We start from the raw sequence: 23,125 nt of genomic DNA, 5'->3' as shown, positions 1-23,125 counted from the left end.
TGTTGTATGATGTTTTTTCCATATACAAATAAGAAACCGTTCTTTGAAATAACAGAAAATTGACCCTTTTTTCCATTGTTTTGTTGCAGACTAATTTGCCCTGAAAAGAGATGTCAAGTCTCTTGTTATGTTATATAGATTCAGCATATCCTTATTGTGTACTGGCTGTTATTATATTTTAGTTGAACTGCATCCCCACAAAAAAGTTTTATCTCAAAATATTTAAGTGATTTATCAAGTGTTTTAGTTGTCATTTGACATCAGTGTCTTTACATGTGATATCTCCCACAAGACAAACTCTGGGGGCTCTTTCCCAATGAAACTCTCATTCTACATAGATCGAGCCAACTCTACGGGGACTCTCATTGAATGCATTCCGATTAACAGATTAAAATGCCACCTCCTGGCATTGATTAGAATATAGAAAAGCTGATGATTATAAGAGTACATTGGAAACAAAGGGAGATGTGTTGGATTGATCTATGCAGCATTGGGAATGGACCTCAGAAAAGAGAAATGAACATCAGCATTCTCAGTTTTGAACTAGTATATCAGAAATCTGAAGTCAAAGTAACACCCCCTCCCTCTTTTCTTCATATTCCAGGTGGCCAGTAGAGACCAGACCATCCTAAAGCTGCAGACAGATCTGGACACGGCACAGCAGAACTACACTGGCTGTGTGGAAGAGGTAGGTGAACATGCACACACACACACACACACACACACACACACACACACACACACACACACACACACACACACACACACACACACACACACACACAAACACACAAACAATCACACACACACACAAACAGCAAAGCAATACTACACTGACTGTGTGGAAGAGGTAGGTTAATGCAAATGCAGGCACCCAAACACGGCACAGCAAAACTATACTGGCTGTGTAACATACATGCATATGCATACACTCACTGTCCATGATGTAGACAGTTATTTTTACATAACCACTTCAGTGGTAATTTTATGTAATTTCTTTAATATTTTTATTGTTGTCTCCGAGGAAATTATGATGTTGTGTTGAAACAGATGTTCAGACGGTGACTTGTTACTTGACCATGCTGTATTATATCTTTAAAAAATAAAAGGCAATTGGAAACACATAAATCAGACCAGTTCGAATAAACCTAGTAAGACAAGTTCTCATTTTGTGATTTTTAACAATGCTTCTTTTTAATTTAAACTTTTATTTAAATAATAATAACATTAATACTATTTTTTCTTTCTTTTGCTTAATTTTCTTCTTTCTTTTCACTATCTTTACTGTCTAACTCTCATATCTTGTCCACTCATCTGTGCTTTCACCTCGGCCGTTGGTCCTCTTCCCTTTCCACCCTCCTTTCTTCACTCTTTCCCTAATCGCCCTGTCTATAGCTCAATATTCGGGAGGACGAAGTACAAAGGCTTAATGCCAAAGTGAAACAGCTTCAAGGGGAAACCAAGGAACTTCAGGCCAAGATTGAAGAGTATGAACAGAAGGTAAATATGGTTTATCTCTTTTCTACTTTACCCAGACCCAAGGTGTAGCTTTTATAACAGCTTTCAGCACTGAAAGAGAGAAACATTTAGTGGGCGTGCTGTAGAAATGCCAAGTATTCTCATGTGGACAAAGTATCTTTACAGGCTGACAAATATGGTCAGATGATGCAGATGTCATGCAACTGTCAGTGTAGCTTTGCATTAGTGGCTGTTAATGCAATGGTAGTGCTAGAAAAAATCTAAAAATGGATTTAAAAGGTTTTGAAAGACACTAAGAAAAAAGCCACTAAAAACAAAGATAAAAATATAAGAATTATTCCAGATATCCGATTATTTGAGTGTTGTATTTTTGCTCCTCCCCCCATATTGAGCTGCACTCTTTTGGCACTTGCATTTTCCAGATTTTTTTTTTAAAGGCCCGTGCTTAAAACAAAAAACACTCAACTATAACCCCTGAAACTTCTTAAATTTCAACTAGGGTTTTGAAATTTCTGAATGTAATTCAGTTTATTGGCTGTCAGCTTAAACAAAAAGATGTCTATAAGGTGTGATAAATTGGCACCCAAGGTTTTTTTTTACTGTCTGCTTCGATTCATTGACATCTTAAATTTAATGTATGGTGGGGTAAAAGGACCATTGGAATTAAGACAGGTACAGATTATATAATTTGATTTGTGTCTGTAGCTGGACCCTTTGCTGGATTTTCCTTTTTGTGGCCAAGATGCTATTTTTATGTTGAGGAATATTTATGAAATTAAATGCTTTTTTATTTTTTATTATATATATATTTTTTTAATTTTTGTGATAATTTTGTGTAAATAGAGGGAACATAGATTGCTGACAGTATCAGTTGTGAGCTAATCTAGATGACTTTGGAGTTGGAGATATGATTATACCTGACTTGGCCAAGAAAGTTTTAGGAAATCACGATGTAATTTTTTTTTTACATTAGAGTCTCGGATAAGTTACAAGACAGCATTCTAAGCTTCAACTAACTATTGTTAAACATCTTCAAGATGTAGCAAAATATAATGATTAAGCTATCTTTACGGGAGATCGGCTATATAAGATCTGAATGACCATTGAAATGTTAGATATTGTCACAGTGGTTTCATGTTGTCCTAAGGGCTCATTTCCAATGAAACCATCGTTCTGCATAGATCGATCCAACTCCGCAAGAACTCTCGCTAAATGCAATCAGATAAACATGTCTCTACTCCTCTTGTTTCAAACAAACTCGTATAATCACCAGGTTTCTGTATTCTACTCAGTGCCAGGAAGAGGCTGGTTAATCTGTTAACCTGATTGCATTCAGCAAGAGTCCCCGCAGAGTTAAATCGATCTGTGTAAAACGATAGTTGCGCTGAGAATAAGCCATAAGAGTGTCTCTTGTCTCTTCAGGTCTGTCTTCGATAAAAGGAATGCCAGCACTTTTGTAAATAGACACTTTTACTGCTATCATGTATCTGAATTCAGTGTAAGGATACTTTAGTGTTCTTTTTGGGATTCATGCTTTGAATGTGTTCACAGCTTGTGTAGCACCCTGTGGTATGCTTCACATGGCATGCTTCACATGGCATGTTTCACATGGTATGCTTCACATGTAATGGTATGGCATGATATGGTATGGTTTGAATAGGACCCATTGCCTGGTACTTCATTGTATACCTTGTGTTCACGCCCAACATTTCAGAAAGAATTTGTTTTTGAAATCTTTTTGATAAAATACAAAATATGTTTAGTTTTTTTTTTTCTGTCATCATTTGCTGCACTTTTTTTTCTGATGTAATAAATTAATTTTTTAATAAAATAAATGGTAATTCTTTTTGAAAAACATTTCCTTGGTAATACTGTGTCATCACCCCTCTTTCTGCGAGCACTGTTCCTATTTCTTGGTGTTGATAAGGTATGGACCACCACCCTTTTTTGTCTTCACTCCTCCCCCCCTCCCCCCCCCCCCCCCCACCTCTTTCTGTTGTAGGCCTAAGGTATCTTATAAAGCTGTGTATTTGCTGGTGCATGATTCTAATGGTTTGTTAATTAGTATGCCCACAGCAAATTGAGCAACTGCTGATCTTTCCAAAATTGTCATAATTGGTTATGGTTTATCTGGTGGCGGAGGAATGAAATGAAAAATAATCTTTGTTTTTATGGAATAGAATATTGGTGGCTTACAATGAATGGTGAATATATGTTGTCATGTCAGTAGCAAAAAAAATTTGGTTGCTGATATAATAATAAAAAAGAGGTTAATAATTATATCAGTTTTTTCCTTCCTTTTTTTAATCAGGGTTGCTGGAAAGTCTGCTTGCTGTAGCCGGATTCTTTGCTTTCATGTCACCTTGGGTTGTCTTCTCACTACATTACTTTTGACTTTATATTGCCTTGAGTTGCATTTTTTTTTTATCTATTTCTGTTTCTGGTGGTATCACCTGTATCCACACACCATGCATGTTGTATTTTATTTGTGTACAAAAAAGGGATTTAATGTTTTTGATATAAAAGTGAAAAGTTAATTTGTCTGCCATTCACTTGGTACAATTACAGCATTTTGATCTGAAATGAATGAGCAGACGTGTTGATTGGGATATTTCTTTATAAATTTTCTGTCTTCTAGCTGTCAAAATGATGTATATGGTTTTTACATACAATTATATTTTTCAACAATTTACGATTGAATATGTACTCATCAGGTTGAAAGTTATTTTAACATTAATTCTATGAAAAGTGACATGGGTAGATGGACATGTCAGCAGGGAGAAAACTACCCACATATACAGTAGTAAATTAAGTCTAGTTAGTTAATCTGTGCTGTATACTCTGTTATATTAACACATGATTGATACAGTCTTTGATATCATATGATATCATTACACTATAATTATGATGTTCATTTTAGACCACTGCAGATCAGAAGAAAATCCAAGAATTATTGAACCTTCAACAGTTATCAGAACAAGAGGTGAACTTTTTTTTTTCTCTCATGAAGATGAGCTTACCAAGAATGCTTTAAGTACTTTGTGTAACTTAATATAAAGTATTGCTGAGAGAGAGAGAGGGAAAGAGAGATCAAAATTTAGCTCTGAGTTTTTGGAGATTTTACTTCATTGTTTCAGAATTTGAAACAGCTCTGTTGATCATTTTCATTTAAATTGTATAAACTACATATTTGTATATAACCCCCTTCCTCCTCTTCACAGGTCAAGAACCATATTCGGTCCATTGATCAGCAGAAGTCCGACTTCAACATGGCGCGCTCTCTGCACCAGGAGGAGGTCAACCGGTACAAGCAGGATGTGGTCATCCTGCAGGAGACGGTAGAACAGACCCGTGCCGAGCTGGAAGAAATGGCGGGTCTGAACACGCAGAGTAAGACCACCATCCTGGGTCTCACTGAGGAACTGGAGGAGCTGAAGAAAGCCTATGATGAATCTCAGGAAGAGGTTGGTGTGCAGAGAGGAATGTGGGGAAATCTTGATGTCTAGGCCAAGGGGTTCATGATTTTACGGAGTACAAGAATATCATAATTCTGTCCAAATTAAATGATGTTATATAGTCTTTTTTGGCATTTGTTAAATGGTTTTGGTATGAGGCTTGGCCTCTTTCGCTCAGTAACTGTTTATCTGTTTCTTTTGTAAAGAATTTCATCACATGAAATACACTTTATAATAAAAGTTTTCGCTTCAAAATATCAATGTTGACGAGACGAGGCCATGCTTGCATGCACATGCACTGACACACACACGCAAAAGCACATGTACATTATAAGTTAATTGAAGTATTGTCTCCTCAGATCCGTAAACAGCTGACCACTATGAAGCAGCAGGACACCAGTCTGTCCGAGGCCAGGCAGCAGATCGTGGTGCTAGACGACCAGGTGGAGGAAGGCAAACAGCAGACGGAGAAACTGGAGGCCAACCTCAACAACTACAAGCAGAAGTACCAGCAGTGCATGAACCAGGTGCAGCACTTGGAGGGCACCATTAGGACTCTGCAGGAGAAACTGGCAGAGAGCAGGAACAGGGTAAGTACTCTACCACACCAGATTCAGCATCTAGGGGGTACTATCAGGACTGTGCAGGAGAAACTGGCAGAGAGCAGGAACAGGGTAAGTACTCTACCACACCATGTGCAGAATCTAGGAGCACCACTGGGACACCACAGGGACAAAGTCATAGTTCATTACCTCTGTTGTTTGATACCCATGTGCTCATTGACATTGTTCAACTGTTTTAGTTTTAATTGTTTTAAAGGATGTGCGTGTAGCACAACATGGCACTGAGGTGTTAGTGTTTGTTCGTGTGTAACTTAAGAAAAAATCAAGGAAATCAAATATAGGTTCCTTTTTCATTGTATGTTGTGTGTGGATGTTCATCTCTTGCAATCAAACCAGTATGGTTTACTCAATAATTATTAAAACTACTAATATGTGTTCAGTTTGACAGTTAAAATGTCAATGGTTTGGTTTTGATTTACTTATGACTGTTGCCTTGGTCTGCTTTTTTTACTAAGATAATTGGGCTTTTAAGATACTGCATTTACTTCTGTTTTTTAGTTTGTGGTATTTGTGGCATTACGCCTGTCCATAATGACAATATTCATCATTTAGATATCATTAATTTTAGGAAATGGAAAAAGGCGACGAGGCAGAAAAACTAAAAATGGACTTGGAAAACCTTGAGCAGAAATTGGACGAAAAGAATGGCGAGCTGAACCACTGCGAGGAAGTGATCGAACAGCTCACTCAGGAACTCAATAACTCCCAAGACGAGCTGTCAGGTGCCCTGGATAAGGTGACGCGCTGTGAACAAACCATTGGCAGCCTGAAGGAGATGATGAATGAAAAGACGGTGGAGGCATCTCAGCAGGAGGAGAAAGTGCGGCGGATCCAGGCGGAGCTGATGGCTTACCAAGATTCGCACCTTCACTCCAATGAGGAGGTCAGTGGCCTTGGGGCATCTGGTGTTTATAAATCAAGTTGATCTTAATTCTGTTTTCAGACCTTAGACAGTTTTGACCCAGAATAAATAGGGTGGTTGTCCAAGTAAATGAAGTATTGCAAAGCTAACAAGTGCTACCCTTGTTGCCCTTGTAGAGAGTTTGGTATGTGATATTGACAGTAGTTTTCTGTTATTTCAAAGTAACAGTAAAGTGAACCAGATTCGACCAAGTTTGACATGTGATATTAACTGTAATTTTTATTATTCCAGTACAACAGTAAAGTGGACCAGGTTCGCCAACTAGAGTACGATAACGAGGAGACGCGCAGCGACCTGCAGCAGAAGATGAGGCACAATGCGGAAATGCAGGACAACATGAACGAGCTGAAGATTGAGCTGGCAGGACTCAAAGAACAAAAGAATAGTGCACAAAAGGAGGTTTGTCCATAGAACATAATATAGAATGCTGAAACATACTACCTCAAAAAACATTCATGATTTAATGTCATATCAGTATTAATTTTTTTAAAACTTAGCTGTGAAATTCAGAATTTGGGTGTATTTGAAATATACATTCAGGAATTTTCTTGCAACCACAGGACTTTTGACAAGCAAATATTATGTAACAGATATAATTCTATGCTCATGAAAATTGAGATTTACAAGTAGCATTGTGGTTTTTAGTATAATGTATAACCATATTATGGTTAAATTTGTGAAATAAACCGAACACTACTGTTCTCATCCAGATTGCCCGTCTTGAGCAGAGTATCCAGCAGCTCCAGCTGAACCTGGCCACAGCCCAGCAGAGACACAAGGCCGAGAGCACCAAGATGGAGGATGCCGTCCAGACACTGGAGACACAGCTGTCACAGGCCAAGCAGCAGGTACTCAGGTATGTATAGGCGTGGATGCTTGTCCCTTTTTGTGCTCTATTTTGGCCATATTAACAAATTCAGGTGTCTTTGCAGTTTTCTTTAATCATGTTCAGGTCAAGAACAATAAAACAATAATAAAATTATATTTAAGAAATAAATGGAAGTAAAAAATTTTATTATAGTATATGAACATTTTATTATTGGGTATTATAACTGAAATCAGTTTCAGACAGGTCATGAAGCACTTCTGAGGAAAAGGCTATGCATGTATCAAGAAATACGGTAATATGCCAAACAATTCGACCAAGATTAATTAATTAATTTCATGGAAATGTCAGTTTGGTCGAATTGATTAAAATACAGCAAAGGGAAACCTTTGATATCGTCGGATTGTTAGGGGCATCTGCCAAAACGTCCATCTTTCCGGAAGTGTTGCATTTTACCGGAAGTGTTACGCAAGATAAGCCGCAATTTTCGCCTAACACGTGTTTCAGGCATGTTTTATCCTCCTGAAATCTTATTTTGCTGTGTACAATATGTGCTAACATTACTTAACATTAAAAAAGACGACAATTATAATTTTTAATTATATATTTCCCTCACCTACGATCACTTTCATGATGCGCTTCACAAGTGGGACGAGTATTTGCCCGGAGACAGGTGTTGTAAACAAAGGCCGGTCACTTATACTTGAAACCAGTAGCTTTAGTGGACTTAAACCAGTTATGTGATTTACGTACGCCCTATTTGAATTTTTATATGACAACTGAAATCAACCGAATTGAAATTTTTTACCAGTCTGAGATCAGTTGTTTTCAACCCGCAAGGCTTGCTCAGCGTCGAGGCGTAGACGTACGTACTTCCGAAGAAAATTCAATCACCCGTATCAAAGAATACCAACTGGTACTCAAACGGAAATCAGTGTAACTTCAAATTACTATTAAGTATTTTATTTAAAAAGCATGTCATATAAAAACATATTGAGAAAAGGCAAAATACGGAGCGTACCTGTGCCGATAGACATACAGTATCTTGCTTGCATTCTTCCGATTTTCTTACTTATATACTCTCGCTGTGCACAAACCACGGTGCATATTGAAAACCCCACTGATACAACCCGAACGTAAAAAAAGCATTTACTTGCCATAATTTTCACAAAACAAGTGCATTTATAATTTGACGTGAGAATTGAGCATATGCAGAAATGAGAGACTGCTTTTATCTGGCCTGCTCCAGCATAGCGCAAACCACATGTTAATGAAGACGGTCCCATTTTGGGGGAGGGGGGTCACAGGAATGGAGTTCGTCGTGGATTACGCTAAATATTATCAACATTTCATGCATCTGGGGAAATAGAAAGTGACTCACAGGTAACGTAAATACCCAGTGGAACTCTCTATGAAGCTCCCATGGAGTTAAGGAAGACGTAATTTTTATTGTTGACAAATCAGTTATCCATGTAGGTGAACAGCGACACGTGTTCGTCAGATTTTGACAGCGCGTGGTATTTGGCGCCAAGAAGTCTGGGCGGTCGATCCCGCTGATCTTTCGGTCGATTGTAGTAAATGTAAGATCTTGCGGTGTTGACTTCAAGAACGTTTCCCCATCTGCATATATATTTCAATCGAACTTGAAAATAAATTGCTTATTCTTCCCAAACTTTTTATTGCTAGCAAACGGGATATATGGTCTATATGAAGGTGTTTACGACGTATTCTACCCACTGTCGATATTTGGTTTCATCCAGAATAGACCTTTTTTTACCCCCCCCCCCCTCCCCAGTTACGGGCGTGATGAATCAGTCAGCGAGGGCAAGTCTGCTTAATTAGCAAAATTTGTATGTCTATAAGCACTATTATTGTCATCGGGGACAAAGGAAAAGACAGGTACGTCATGCTTCCAGATTAGATCTTCAGTTAATTGTTTCTCCCTCATTGACGAGAGCTATTGAAAGGACAACAATTGACAAAGGGCCGAGGCATGCAGCATCTATTTCACTGGCTTGAAAATTTACCGAGTCTTGTCGACGATGTGGTCGAACAATCGGAACAAGAAAAAAATTCTGTCCAATGATTTTGACGTATGGACTAATTGTTTGAGCCCAGAAAAATTAATTTTATAAAATAATTTTTGTGGTCGGATTGACTGGGCCCGTCGAAATGCTTGGCACATTACCGTAAAGATGTTGATGATATTATTTTATGTTAGATGGTAATGGTAGAAAGTCAAATCATTTTACCCCCTCTCATAAATTGTCAGTATATTGTAACCAATGTATATTATAATTCTGATAATCCTTCCAGGCTGGAGCAGGAGTTGTCCAGGAGGGAGGAGACCAACAAGAGGAATGAGCTGGACATCAAGTCCTCCAAAGAGGAGATCAATGTCAAGGCCAGTGAGGTCAGTGAGTGGGGACAGGGAGGGGGTGTTAAATATGTGTGTGTGTGTGTGTGTAACTTGGGTGTTTGTATGTCATTTGTGTATGTGTATTATTTGTGTGCGTGTATGTTATTTGTATGTGTGTGTATGTGTATTTGTGTGCGTGCATGTGTCATTTGTGGGGCTGTATGCTGTGTGTAAGTTTGTGTGTGTGTGTGTGTGAGAGAGAGAGAGAGAGAGAGAGAGGTTTTCGGTTTCTGATTCTATAAGTTCATTATAATTATCATCTTAGGAAGTTATAAATCAGGGTTAGAATGGAGCATAATTTCCAAACATGATTAAGGTTGAATAAGATTGGTTGTTTTGTTTTGTTTTGGGTATCAGCATCTCCTACTACTAATTTTGAATTTTCTTTCTTAATTCTTGCTTATTTATTTCCATTGGATTATTGTATTTCAATGTATTTTATTAACTTTTATCTATCCCAATTCCAGATTGACCGTCTAGAGTCCACAGTCAGAGATTTGAAGACAGAACTGGCTAACCTCCAGGGACACAATAGATCTATGGAAAGCTCTGTAAGTAGCTGGTTGTTTATTTATATATGTAGTTTTCTTGGTTCATTTGTTTGTTTTAGTCCATATGTATACAGATGCATAGAAGAACCAATCATATGTGATCTGTCACATTTCACGTTCACTGGTTCATAATAGTTCAAGAACTGCATTTTAAGTAAAAAGGTCTGAAGGTAGTTTTAACTGAGTGAAAATTCCCAATATTATAGGAGAGTTATTTATTTATTATTTCATTTATTTTATTTATTTTTACAAAGTAACATTGCCATGCAAAATTTGTACACAATATTTGCTTTAAAATGCCCCATCATCATTTTTATTCGACAGCAATGAGAAGCACAAATATTAAATCTTTTTATTTATTTTTTAAATTAAGTTTTATACTTTATTTCTGTGTTGTATTCCAGAATGCAGACTTGCAGGCTGAAGTGGGTGGTCTAAGACAGGACCTGACAGAGGCTAGGACACAGTATAGAGACTGTGCTCAGGATGTGAGTAGCAGGGAGGGGAGGGGTACAGTCTGAAGCTTTTTTTTTTCCCCTATTGGTCCTACAAAACACCCGGGTCTAAGAATCTGCTGTGACATATTTCATTGTCTTTTAATCAAAGCAACTTTTTAAAAGGCTGTCCAGCAGACCAGGTTAAATGTGTTTTGACTATCTTAATTGATCAATTGGAGAAATTTTGTGTATTTTCTTTTAAATTAATTTATTTTGAAATAATAAAACATAAGGTTTTTGGTTCACAGAGAACAGTCTTTCTTATCATTTGAGACAAAGGGTCAAAATGAACATATTGCCATATTTCAGGCATACAACAGTATAGATTGTGGTAGGTGGGAAATTGTCAGTGTTCGATTGCAATATTATCATTGCTGCAGTGGTACCAATTTTTACAGATATCTGTTTTGATTTGAAGTCTGCGTTCAATTTGCACTTTTCCTATGTGGAGAATTAATGATTAGAAGTGGCCATGCCAGGTTTAATTTTTTATATTAAGAACACTGCTGTGACAAGATTTTAATTTTTTTATTTTTCACTATGATGCTTCAGAAGGCTTTTAGCCAGTTTTAGAAGATTGGCACACTGATTTTTTTCAAATGTCATTTTATAAACAAATACATTATTTTCCCCCTCCTTTGTGAAACATTACTTGCATCTGAAAGGGAAAATAAAACATTGAAATTATGTTGAATCAATAGATTTATCAATTGAGTGAAAGAGATGGTGGTGATTTGGAACAGTTTTGTATTTATATTTAGTAGATTGAATTATGTTATTTTGACATACAACATGTTTCATTGACTGTTGCTAGTGCCCAGTTTCCAGGGATTTTTTGTTAGTTTAATCCTTTTTATAATGATTCTTTTTTACAGCTTGCACACCACGAAGAAAAATTAATGCTGATGGAGCAAAGCCTACAACAAACTCAGGAGCAGCTCAGTAGTCGGGTGTCGGAAGTCGTCCGACACGAGCAGACTATACGTAAATATCAGACAGAGACAAAGACTCTACGAGAAAGAAATCAAAGTTACGAGGAAGAAATTGAGGAACAGAGGCAAATTATTGAGAAGCTTCGCAAAGATTTGATAGGTGCTAAGGAGGAACATCACAGGATAGCGCAGGAGGGGCTGTCTTACAAACAGCACGCGGATAAATACAAAGTTGAGCTAGAGGGCGCTAGGGAGCAGGAGAGGATGCTGGGAGAACAGGTGAGGGTATTTTATTTCCTTTTAATAATTATTATTATTATTAATAATAACAATAATAATAATAATGAGTTTTATTTTTTTATTTACATTTATTTTTTCTATTTGTTAGTTTTTATGTTCCTTTCAAATTCAAACTGCCTGTCTACAGGTGCTTAATTTCTAACTGGTTTTATGTAGCACTGAGGTGCATGTACACTGCAACTTTATTATTATTATTATTTTTTATTATTATATACAGATAGAGCAGCAAGACGGAGTGCTGAGCCAGCTGCAGGCAGAGCTGAAGGCGGAGCGAGGCAGACAACAAGACAGCAACAAGCAGCTCCAGCAGTGCAAGAAGATGATTGCAGAGCTGCAGGATGAGCTGGAGGCTGCACAGAAACAGAACAAGGACTGTCTCAACAAGGTGGGTAGGTCAACAAGAAGGTCAACTACAGTTTATGATACCATTTTTTTCTGTATTTTTAACTTGTAGAATCCTAAAAAAATATTGATTTACAAAACAGAAATGTGTAATTCCTTTATGTTGTCAGTTCTCAATTACAGAAACTTCATCATTGAATCAGTAAAACTTTTTTGTTTTTGATATTTCTATTCCTTACTGATATGTAGTACAGACATCTATTCTCACCTCTCTTGACATGTATCAACAAAGCACATATAAATATAAAATCTCTGTAATCTCATTGTATATTAGATGAAGGAGAAGGACAGCCAGATCTCCACCCTGGAGGCACAGGTAGAGAGCCTGCAGCAGAAGCTGCGCACACTGAAGGAGGACCTGGCTGAGAAGGATGGGCAACTCAGGGTGTCCAAGATGAACCTGGCCACTGCACAGAAACAGAGTGTGCACCACTCACAGGAGGTCAGTGGTTCTTTTCTTTTCTTTTTTTTTTTTTTTTTTTTTACATTTTTAAGAGTGAAAAAAAAATCCATGATTTAAGTTGTGCTGGCAAATTTCTTCCACAGGAGGTCAGTAGGGTTATGGTAATACACTCACAGGGTTTTATTTATTTATTTATTTATTTATTTATTTATTTATTTATTTATTTATTTATATGCTGAAGAATTATTTGATTTGTACTGGCAATGTTTTTCCTAATGTGATTTGAATTAATAAGTGATTTAGCACACATGCTTCACCTTCGAATGATCACAATTATTCCATTTTTTTTCTTTTATGAGTGAAAATTTGTTAACTTCAAGCATCCTCAAAACAGCAAAAACATCAATCAGTGTCACAATTTTAATATTAAATAATAATAATAACAATAATAATTGCCTTACACTGTGTTTACTTCCAGGTTGCAAGGTATGAGGAAACATTGGCCCAGCTGCAGAGTGAGATAGAACAGGGCCAGGAACAATACAGGAGCTGCCATAACGAGGTGAGACGAGGGGCCAGGAAAAAAAAAAAAAGGGGGGGGGGGGGGGGGGGGGGTCAGCCTATGCTGGGGTCCAAGTTTGTAAACTGCTATGTATTTCTGGAATAACCGTGGCTAATATACGGCATCTGTGACAACGTTGATGTTGGACTATCTTATACAATGGCAAACATAGGATGTCCAGAAATGGAACAAATATGTACATATTGCATATGTATTAATTATCTCAACAGGATATCTAGTAATCTCCATAGACCTTTTAGGAAACATATTAACATATATGTTTGAACTTTTCAGACATAATGAGATTTTTATATATGAAGTATTTTTTTTCATCATTTTATATCATTTAGGGAATGTAAATTTTGTTCCACATATTTGAGGCTGATATATAAAAGAGAGGGTATCTCGCTGCAAACACAATTCCATCGTGCAATTTTCTCCAATTTTGTTTCCTCCTTGACAGCTGATAGAGAATGAGCAGAAAGTACATGACCTGAAGATTCAGCTGACCACTGCCCAGGGCAACCACAAGGAGGCCATGGATCACCTCAGTGACCAGTCCAAGCAGCTGACCACCCTGAAGACAGACTTCTCCAGGACAAAGCAACAGAACCAGGCAATGGCAGAGGAGGTGAGGAGTCCCGTCTCTCTCTCAAAGCATGTGATTTTATGGGGTTTTTTGTAAAATCTCTTATACATGCTGTACAAGGTTTTATGTTCTGAACACATTTGTCAGGAAAAGATTATAGTTGGGGGCTTTGCTATTTGATACATAGTTACAAATTTTAAATTAACCTTTTTAGCATATTTGTCAATGCATGTTGTCTGATGATATTTTATTTATCAATCTAGCTGTCAGTTTATGAAGACAAGATGAGAAAACTGAGACACGAGTTGAAAAAAGTACAGGAACTGAACAGAGCCTCAGAGGAGGAGGTGGGTGTCTTCAATGCCAACATAAAGACAAAAATTAAGTGCTGAATTGCTGAAGTTTTAGCCCAAAAGTGACTTGAGTCTTTTTTTGAGATGAGGGAAGGGAAGGATATAATGAACTGTCATATCTTAACTTTGAGACACTACATAAATTCTACCAAGGCATGTTTATCAAAATGGGTTCATTAAGTTTATCATAGTATAACAAACAAAAATGTTTTAAATTGTTTTGGTGTGCATAATAATCATTTTTTGAATCTTTCCTTCCTCCATACCAAGTATAAGGACATTTATTCTGTCGTGTATAATGTGTATAGTGTCCATTTTTATGAAAAATAGTATTTACATCAACTCAGAACTGTTTACTTAACATATGCTTGTTCTTACATTGAAAACTTGCACCACCTGTAGTTCAGTACATATTTCTACTTGTGCGTTATTTTTCATTGCTCTCCTCAGCTACACAGCTACGAGGAGAAGTTCCAGGAGCTGCACAGTGAGCTGAGCAGCTATGAGCTGAGGAACAAGCAGGGTCTTCAGGAGCTATCCCAGAAGGAAGAGGAGCTGGTGGTGATGAAGGTGGAGCTGTCCTCACTGCAGGAGAAATACAGGAACAAACTGGAGGAGGTTGGTTACTCTCTGCTCTTTTCTACCTCTAATAGGCCAGCAATCTTGAAAGGGCATTTTGGGCGGCCATATTGGATTTGTCGGCCATATTTTCTACAACTGTGCCAAATTTCATCATTGTACGTAAATGTCCACGACGTACCTTTTTTTATGTACCAAATTTTTTAACTATTAATAAAACTTATGTCTCAGTGATATTTCTGGTCAAGTGTAACATGTTTTTGGCCTGCTATGTGTGAGTCATGATCTGGTAATGGGAGGACTGGTAAATGATAATAAAAGAGCACAACATGTGTATCACACTCCCCAGGGAGTTGAGATCAGTTCGTGATAGAACATACCCGTAATGTAGAGTATAGATAGATATTTTATTTTTGTATACTGAATTGTGGGGAGAAGCACAAGAATTAAAGAAAACAACTTTTTTACTTTTTCACAATATCAGCAAGTTGCGCAGTCAAGATGGAATCGGAGTGTAGACATATTTACATATATTGCTGGCACATTTGTTTGCCCAAAAGGCTATGACTGATCTGAAACAAAATGTTAATTGAAAAAGTGGCTAATGCCGTTGATAAGGATAACAGCTTTTATGCTCAACATTTTAACTTTTCATAAAAAAATCTAAACACTTGCATTCATGGTCAAAGGTGTGAAGTCCAGGTATTAAAGAGTCTCCACACATCAAATTTTGAGTTATTCAATTTTCCAGAGTGAGCACCTCAAAGATGAAGTAAACAACCTCAGGGAGAAATATCACAGTGCCAACGCCGAGATTGAAGGTCTACGCCAGTCTCTGGACGAGACCAGGAATAATGGCGACCGGCTGCACAGGGAGAGTGAGATGGTGGTGCAGAACGTGAACACCTGGGTGCAAGAACAGAAGGCAGCCAACGAGAAACTGGGGGCTAAGATAAGGTGGGTGTGGGTGGGTGAAGGTGTGTGGGGGTATTTAGTATGTGTGTGGGTGCGTGGGTGGGTGGAGCAGTGCGCATGGGTAGTGCTGCTTTGAAAGCTGAATTCATAGCATTGTTGTCTGAATCTTAAATATTTGGAAAAACTCATGACTGTTTTGAAAGTGATTAATTTAATAAATGGTCATAGGAAAGAAAACTTTTTATTCTTTTGTGGTACAGACTTCAAGCCCTCTGCTGGATGCTTTTTTTGCAAGTGTCAAGCCTTGGGGAAACTAGTCACTTTAATAATATGTAGAAAATTTATGATGTATAAATGTAAAGCATGCCATATACAGGTAAAATATATTCAGTGTTATGAGTCGGTAAGTGTATTTAGACATTTATGCGTTCCTTGACATGTATATTTTGCAGGGAACAAAGCAAAGCTCTGGTGAACTTATCAGCAGAAAAAGAGTGAGTAACTTTCTGATTTTTAGTTTGGTTTTGAATTGCTGAAATATACCATGGTACAAGAACATATCAAAATAACAAAGCTTAGTACTGAAATTTGATAAACAAAATTTACCCTACTTTGTATCTGTTATGGTATTGCTTTTTGTATTTTACACTATATGATTATCACAGATGTGATATTTTCTGATTAAAATTTAAATTTAAATTCGAATTCTGATTTTATTTTGGCCTTAAGCACCCCCCCCCCCAGACCCCCTGTCATAAAGCTACTGAGCAGTTTCTTCCTGCTTTTTTCTCACTACCCAAAATCATGTCTTTTACCAATATACTAAGTTAATCTGAAATGGTTTACAATGTGGTCATTGCAGTCACCTCCAGGAGCAGCTCCAGACTCTGCAGAGACAGAATGAGAGCATCAGGAGGGAGATGGACCAGAAAAGGGTGGACTATGACAAGTGGAAGGTAAGGGACCAGACTGGGACACAGGGTTCTTCAAGATTTTTGAATTAAAATATTTGCAATTAACCAAAATGACTTTCACAATCTAGAATTGAGATGAAATTTGTAACATGTTGAGAAAATGTACAGCTGTAAGTCAGAAAGTAACACTAGACTTTATTTCTTCTGTTTGAAACTCATGCTTTGATCATGAAAAACAACTTAATGTACTCACCATGACTTTTTGTAGACCTTGACCCATATTAACCTTGGCCTATCTGTTTGACCTTAACCTTTGCAGGCCCTCCAGTCTCATTCCTCCCACCAGCAGGCCCTGCTGCACCAGCTTAGGAGCAGACTGGAAGAACATGAGTAGGCTGCTTTGAAATCAAATTCTCACAGAACTTGTACTGCAGTTTTCATACATGAAAATTGTCAGTTTTCTGTTACATTTCTAGAGGAAAAACAGAAATAAGTACTATTTGCTCATATGGTTCATTCATCTGTTTTTTTTTTTTTTTTCTTTTAAATCTTAACTCCTGTTTCTTACCTGTTTTAATAACCAGACACAAACTGCTAGGTTCATTGAAGAAATGGGATATTGTTTTAAATTAAAATTGATGACATTAATTTTCAGAAATGACCAAGACTCAGAAATTCAACAAAAGATAGCCACAATTGAAGATCTCCACAACCGCCTCCGTGCCAATGTAGACAACGTGCAACAGCTCAACCAGCAGCTCAACGTCGTGCAAAAAGAAAACATGCGTGTTCGCGCAGATCTCGAGAGGGAGATCGCAGCGCGACAAACTCTACAACTTCAGGTGGAGAGCAAAGAACAGACCATCCTCAGCCTTCGAGCACAATTAGACACCCGTCACATGGCTTCTTTAGATCACAGTCTGTCACGCACACCCAGGTCTCCTCGTGTGCGCGATCTTGATAGACCTCGTGTAGGTAATTATTTGGTACTTTACTCACGAAGGTGCATGACACAGGGTTCGGGTGTGTTTGGCATGTAGAAGTGCAGTGCAGGGTGCTTGTAGTTGTTATGTTATGATAGAGAGTGCAGTGTAGATGTTGCATAGAAAAGCAGCTATGAGATGAGAAACTTTTGGCCAGCTTTGGCTTCTTGCTGCCAGTTATTTGACAACATCTGATGACCTTTTAACATTTATACTTACAGCATGATGATGAAGTTTATTGGTGTGTGGATTGAATGTCTTGTGTTTAAATATGAGTATAACAGACACACTTTGGAAGTAACATGTTTGTATTACAAAAACTGTTAAAAAACAACTAAAATTTCAGTCAGTTTAGATGTGTGTAAATTTAATTGAGTATGAATTAACAGAATTTTGTATATTAACCTTTGTTTTACTTTGACCACTTAACTGATCGTTGTGTTGTAAGTTTAGTTTGTCTTATTTAATTACATGTTGTGTCTCTTAATACAGTGTAATAATGCATGTCCAGTGTCACACTGTATGTTGTGTCTCTCACATACCGTGTAATAATGCATGTTCAGTGTCACACTGTATGTTGTGTAATAATGCATGTCCAGTGTCACACTGTATGTTGTGTCTCTCACATACAGTGTAATAATGCATGTTCAGTGTCACACAGAACTTATTGGACTTCAATGCACACTTGTCAATGCCCCTGTATTGGTATAATGCTTTGTCTGGTGTAATGCTGCTGAAGTAACGCAAAGAACACCAGGATGCTGAGCTGACAAATCCACAACATCAAGGAGGCAAAACAATTTCTCTTCCCTTGACTCTACATTCCCTCCCACCCACCCATGCTAGAGGGCTAATCTCAGGCTAGTCTAGTGATGCCCAAATGCCTTAGATTCCATGCTACAGTTGTAGAGATGCTTGCACTAGAACTAGCTGTGTGCAGTACCGTACTGCGGATACGATACTTAACTCTCATTTGTTTTTTCTCTTTCCACAGGAGCCTATCAGTCTGTCTGATTCAGCCTATGTTTCCCATTCACAGCTAGACAGAGACAGCAGCTCGGCAGTACATGTAGATAGGGTATGTGGGGTTTGCTTTACTCTGTCAGTGGTGTTGCATGTCCATAGAGGAGTTTCACATTGAAGGATGGGCACTGTAATCTGAATGATAAAAATAATTTGGCAGACTGTTTTAAACTGTTGAATATTTATTTATTTTTGAAAATTGTTTTAAAAGAATTGAGCACATTGATTATGCATTAGTGGAATTCAATTGAAATAAATTTGATATTTTTTAGTTCTATTAATTTTATTATTATTGATGTTATTGTTGTGTAAAAAACTGATTTTGTAGCCATTGTTTTCTTTTCATTTTCTGCAGCCAAGTAGAGATAGAAGTGCACTGAGTAGAACAATAGAATACACTGGACGAAATGACCACCTCATAGGACGTAGTGACCACCGCACTGGACATAGTGACCCTCACACTTTAGACAAATCCTATTGGATTAATAGAGTAGGAGAGGTAGGGGATGTAGACCATATAAACAGTCTGTGACTAAAATTCTTAAGCCTGCTGGACTTTCGAGACACCAAAGTGTGAGAATCTCTGCCCAAAGCAAAAATAGTGACTGGTAACTGAAAAAATATTAGAAAATTATACTGAGCTGGCTTTATTTTTACTAGCATTGGACATGGGGACAGCGGATGACACTGCAGATTGCTTGAGAACGCACAATTCGTAATACATGTGCGTAACCCCGTACATGCACTCATTGAGGCCCTTATTGTTAGATGTTTTTCTTTTGTTTATAAAAAGTTGATACACAATGGATCCATGGCATTTGGAAAATTAAGAAGACCCCAAGATATAAAAATTGACTTTTGCATAAATATGTGTCAGCAATTAGAAACCAGACATTTTTTTTGCAGAGGCTAAATTCATTCAGCTCGTGTTGCTTAGTAGATATGAACAAGGAACAGAAGACCACGGCTATGTTTTCCTTCTCATCTTTTCAAAAGTTAATATTTTTTATGTTTTTTTTTTCCTTCAGCTTTCACTGCAGCTACAGCAGAGCAGTGAGTACTGGTCAGACAAAGTGCGGGAACTTACCTCACGCCAAGATCTCTCCCATACTGAGGCTCCGGCTCCCAGGTAGCAGAACTTCTAGAACACGCAGAAGACAACGGCCAAAGGAAGGGAAGTGCATCACAGAAGAACACGCCCCTGTTCCAAAGCCATGTTGAAGTTGCAAATGTTCTTAAGATCAAGGCTTCACATTTCCTGTCATATATGCAGGTCAAGCAGTGAGCAGGAGTCGCAACTTTGCTGCACATGTGCCACCATTTCACAATACTCACCATCTCAGGGATCTTTGTTCAGAGACAGAGGGATCTGGGTCTCAGGAGACTGCTCAGTTTTTTGTAATATCTGGACAGAGTTTCTCAAGATCTCAGAGCTCTTGGAATTCAGCTGATACTCAAGATCATCAGTGTTATTCTAGGTAGCAACAGCGCCATCTATCTCCAATCAGTCACCATAGGGCACTTAGCACAGCCACACTGACTGCAGAAAACACTGTGTTACATGCAATAATATAGCAGTTTTTTTTTTTTTTTTTTTTTTTTTTTATGTGACACTATTGTCAAAAGCAGACTAATATTTAGCCATAGTTTGAAGGTTGTCAGTCGTATACTGTCTACTAGCTTGAATGGGAACACATTTGATGAGGTTGACTTGAAGGAAGGACTTGTGAGACCACATGGGACTATCTTGGGTTCCAAATTTGAGGCTCAAAACTGCACTCAATATTGATTTTGTTTTCATCGCATATGAAAGCCTTTTATGTGCAGAACGTCATTCATAAATTCTCGCGTTATTTCAGCCAGCCAGTGGAAGGTGAAATATCGATTCCTCCATTTATACAGCATTTTTTCACAAAATTTGTCATTGTCATTGGAAGTTTGCTCAAGACATGTTCTGTCAATTCTCATTGAGGTATTTCATGGACGTTAGATTTACAGACTTTCTTTTCTATTCATTCTATACTGGGCTGCTCTGATCTGCAATGATACTGAAGTATTCATGTGTACATATCACTAGTATTGTGTAGGAATGTTCATCAAGGCAAAAAGAATTTCATATTTCATTTTTGTGCTGGTGGAGGCAAATTAGTATTTATGAAAGAATACAACCAGCAGGATCTTGGAAGAGTGATGCATTTTGGTAAAGAGAACTCATTTGGAATGTTGTTAATTAAGCAATATTTGTAATTATAGAAATTTTACAAGATGTCATTTGTAAATAGAGCACTAATTCCCCCGTCATTCCAGGATGTAAGTATAACACAGGTATTCAGGCTGGTGTTGACCACTGTGAATAGGCTTCCTTGTGTTGTCCAGCACTTCGTGATGGTGCCCCTTGACCACATTCAAGTTTGTGATCACCCTCATTATTTATGGTTATGACTCGGATCTTTTAAATGGGGAGAAATGTCCATCTTCCAGGTGCATTATTTTGGAATGGAAATATATTTCTTTATTGCACTTGTGGTGCTTTTTCTGTGTAGAATAGAACGATAAGGTAGCCTGGTTTTCAATTCTGATGCTACCTCTCAATAGAAATGTTCTAATTTTAGGAATTTTGATTTAAACAAAATACATCATCTGTAAAAAAAAAATCACATTTTTCTCATTGAAAAGATTTAGCCATTGCCTTACTTTTACATCAAATTCAGATATATTATTCCATCTTTATTTCAACCTATCATTGTTTTTTTTTCTTCTTCTTCTTGTGTGATGTTAGTGTTTTTGTTTATTATTTTAAAATTTATTAATGTGAAGATAAGTACATACCCAGAAGAGTAAGGGGTAGTTCAAAATGTTTTTATTTCCCCCATACTAGAAGCATTGTTTGTTATGTGCATTTTATCAAGGTGTTTCCGTCCATTGTTTTGGTTATTCCAGTGAACGAATCAATTCGAATGATCCCGTGGATCCTGTATTATTTGTCGTAATGTGGAAGACTGTAGGTTAATTTATTTTTAAGCATAAAACTGTGAATTTATGTTGAGTACATGAATCATCATTTTGAATTTGTTCATCTTCTAGTCACTATTAAGCTTTATTTCTAAATGTAACTTGGGGATATTTGAGGTTGTGCTTTCATTAATTTTAAGTTGAATAACATTTTTCTTTGGTATTAACAACCATTTTTGTTACGTAGATATGTATTTTTATGTTTTATCTGTACTTAACCAATAAATTTTTGAGAAAGCAAATATATACATACTCATCATGTAATGAATCAGGGATGCTAGTCTTCCGGTTTTTACCGGAATTCCGGTTTTTTGCGTCCAGTTATAAAATTTTCTGGTACTATATTTTGTTCCGGAATTCTCGTTTTTAACGTGGTCGCGGACTGGACGAACGATGCGTCAGAGGAACGTCGCATTTCAACCATTACGACAGAGCTGCGTTTCAACACAATATCTAGTCACAACCGTAGCACGTGATTTATTTATGGCGCTTGATTGGTTGGAAATGTAGGCTTTAATGTCGGCACCCATGTGGAAAGTTTTGACACCGCGTGCGCGGAATTTTGAACTAAACCAAACTAAATGGATTTCGCGGAGAGGGGAACAGACGATATTAGAAACATCGACATTACTGTCAAAAATAGATTTAGTTGGAGTTGGCTGGAGGAAAAGGACAATAATGACGATTTTTTTTCTACCTATGTTCGGAAGCGAAAGTCCCCCGGAGAAGCTTGGTGTGTATGGTGCAACGACGTGATCCGGTACGGAAGCAGTGGTAAAAAAGCTCTGAAAAACCATGCTAAAACAACTAAGCATGCCAAAGCACGTAGTTGTTGCTTACGTGAGGGATCATTACTGTCTACTATGGGTGGTAGGTGTTTATGTACTGATGGCACTTCCATCTTGTCAATGTCAAGATTATCCTTGGAAACAACTGTTGAAAATTACCATGAAGTTGTGATGACATATATTGCAATATATTTATTAAATAAAATTTGAAATATAGTAATTGTTTCATAATCAATTTGTACGCTCCCCCCCCCCCCCCCCCCCCCCCCCCCCCCCCCCCCCCCCCCCCCCCCCCCCCCCCCCCCCCCCGGTCTTTGCCAAAAAAAAGTTCAGGTTTTCTTTCCGGACCCCACTAGCATCCCTGATGAATTTGTAAAGCATGTAAATGTCATATTGGCGCACTGTTTTGTTAGTCACCAAGTCTAGAGTCACTGTTGTACAGGTTATCTGTATGGTACAGGCTCTTCACTAACTCAGCCGAGGAGTATGTAGTACATATTGAAGTATTTGAAAGCTGTACAGTACAGGTTTTTTTTTTACCCAATAAATGGTAATGCACTAAAAAATTACTGACAATCCCGATTTAAGCTTTACAGCC

General features: G+C 37.6%; 1 protein-coding gene across 11 annotated transcripts in view; it reads left to right on the top strand.

The window, feature by feature from the left end:
- Nucleotides 1-22,743, top strand: part of LOC106163150 (uncharacterized) — a 52,056-nt gene extending 29,313 nt beyond the window's left edge. For 10 of the 11 annotated variants that reach the window (XM_087012077.1, XM_087012076.1, XM_087012073.1 and 7 more), the window contains 26 exons: nt 605-688; nt 1,396-1,500; nt 4,400-4,462; nt 4,701-4,943; nt 5,294-5,524; nt 6,126-6,440; nt 6,711-6,878; nt 7,190-7,335; nt 9,622-9,718; nt 10,192-10,275; nt 10,680-10,763; nt 11,648-11,983; nt 12,222-12,389; nt 12,681-12,848; nt 13,288-13,371; nt 13,835-14,002; nt 14,224-14,307; nt 14,764-14,931; nt 15,644-15,849; nt 16,260-16,301; nt 16,670-16,763; nt 17,041-17,111; nt 17,377-17,692; nt 18,699-18,782; nt 19,083-19,226; nt 19,756-22,743. In XM_087012077.1, coding sequence (XP_086868203.1) covers nt 605-688; nt 1,396-1,500; nt 4,400-4,462; nt 4,701-4,943; nt 5,294-5,524; nt 6,126-6,440; nt 6,711-6,878; nt 7,190-7,335; nt 9,622-9,718; nt 10,192-10,275; nt 10,680-10,763; nt 11,648-11,983; nt 12,222-12,389; nt 12,681-12,848; nt 13,288-13,371; nt 13,835-14,002; nt 14,224-14,307; nt 14,764-14,931; nt 15,644-15,849; nt 16,260-16,301; nt 16,670-16,763; nt 17,041-17,111; nt 17,377-17,692; nt 18,699-18,782; nt 19,083-19,226; nt 19,756-19,860 — 3,858 coding nt within the window. In that variant the 3' untranslated portion in view covers nt 19,861-22,743. Of the gene's footprint in view, nt 1-604; nt 689-1,395; nt 1,501-4,399; nt 4,463-4,700; nt 4,944-5,293; nt 5,525-6,125; nt 6,441-6,710; nt 6,879-7,189; nt 7,336-9,621; nt 9,719-10,191; nt 10,276-10,679; nt 10,764-11,647; nt 11,984-12,221; nt 12,390-12,680; nt 12,849-13,287; nt 13,372-13,834; nt 14,003-14,223; nt 14,308-14,763; nt 14,932-15,643; nt 15,850-16,259; nt 16,302-16,669; nt 16,764-17,040; nt 17,112-17,376; nt 17,697-18,698; nt 18,783-19,082; nt 19,227-19,755 lie in introns of those variants that run through there. The other variant, XR_015334134.1, reaches the window with a different exon arrangement.
- The last annotated feature ends 382 nt before the right edge of the window (nt 22,744-23,125 follow it).

Source organism: Lingula anatina, chromosome 4 (genome assembly GCF_051362555.1).
Source record: "Lingula anatina isolate TDL-2025a chromosome 4, LinAna3.0, whole genome shotgun sequence".
NCBI classification, from domain to species: Eukaryota; Metazoa; Brachiopoda; class Lingulata; order Lingulida; family Lingulidae; genus Lingula; species Lingula anatina.
This window is presented reverse-complemented; position numbering and strand designations above follow the sequence as displayed.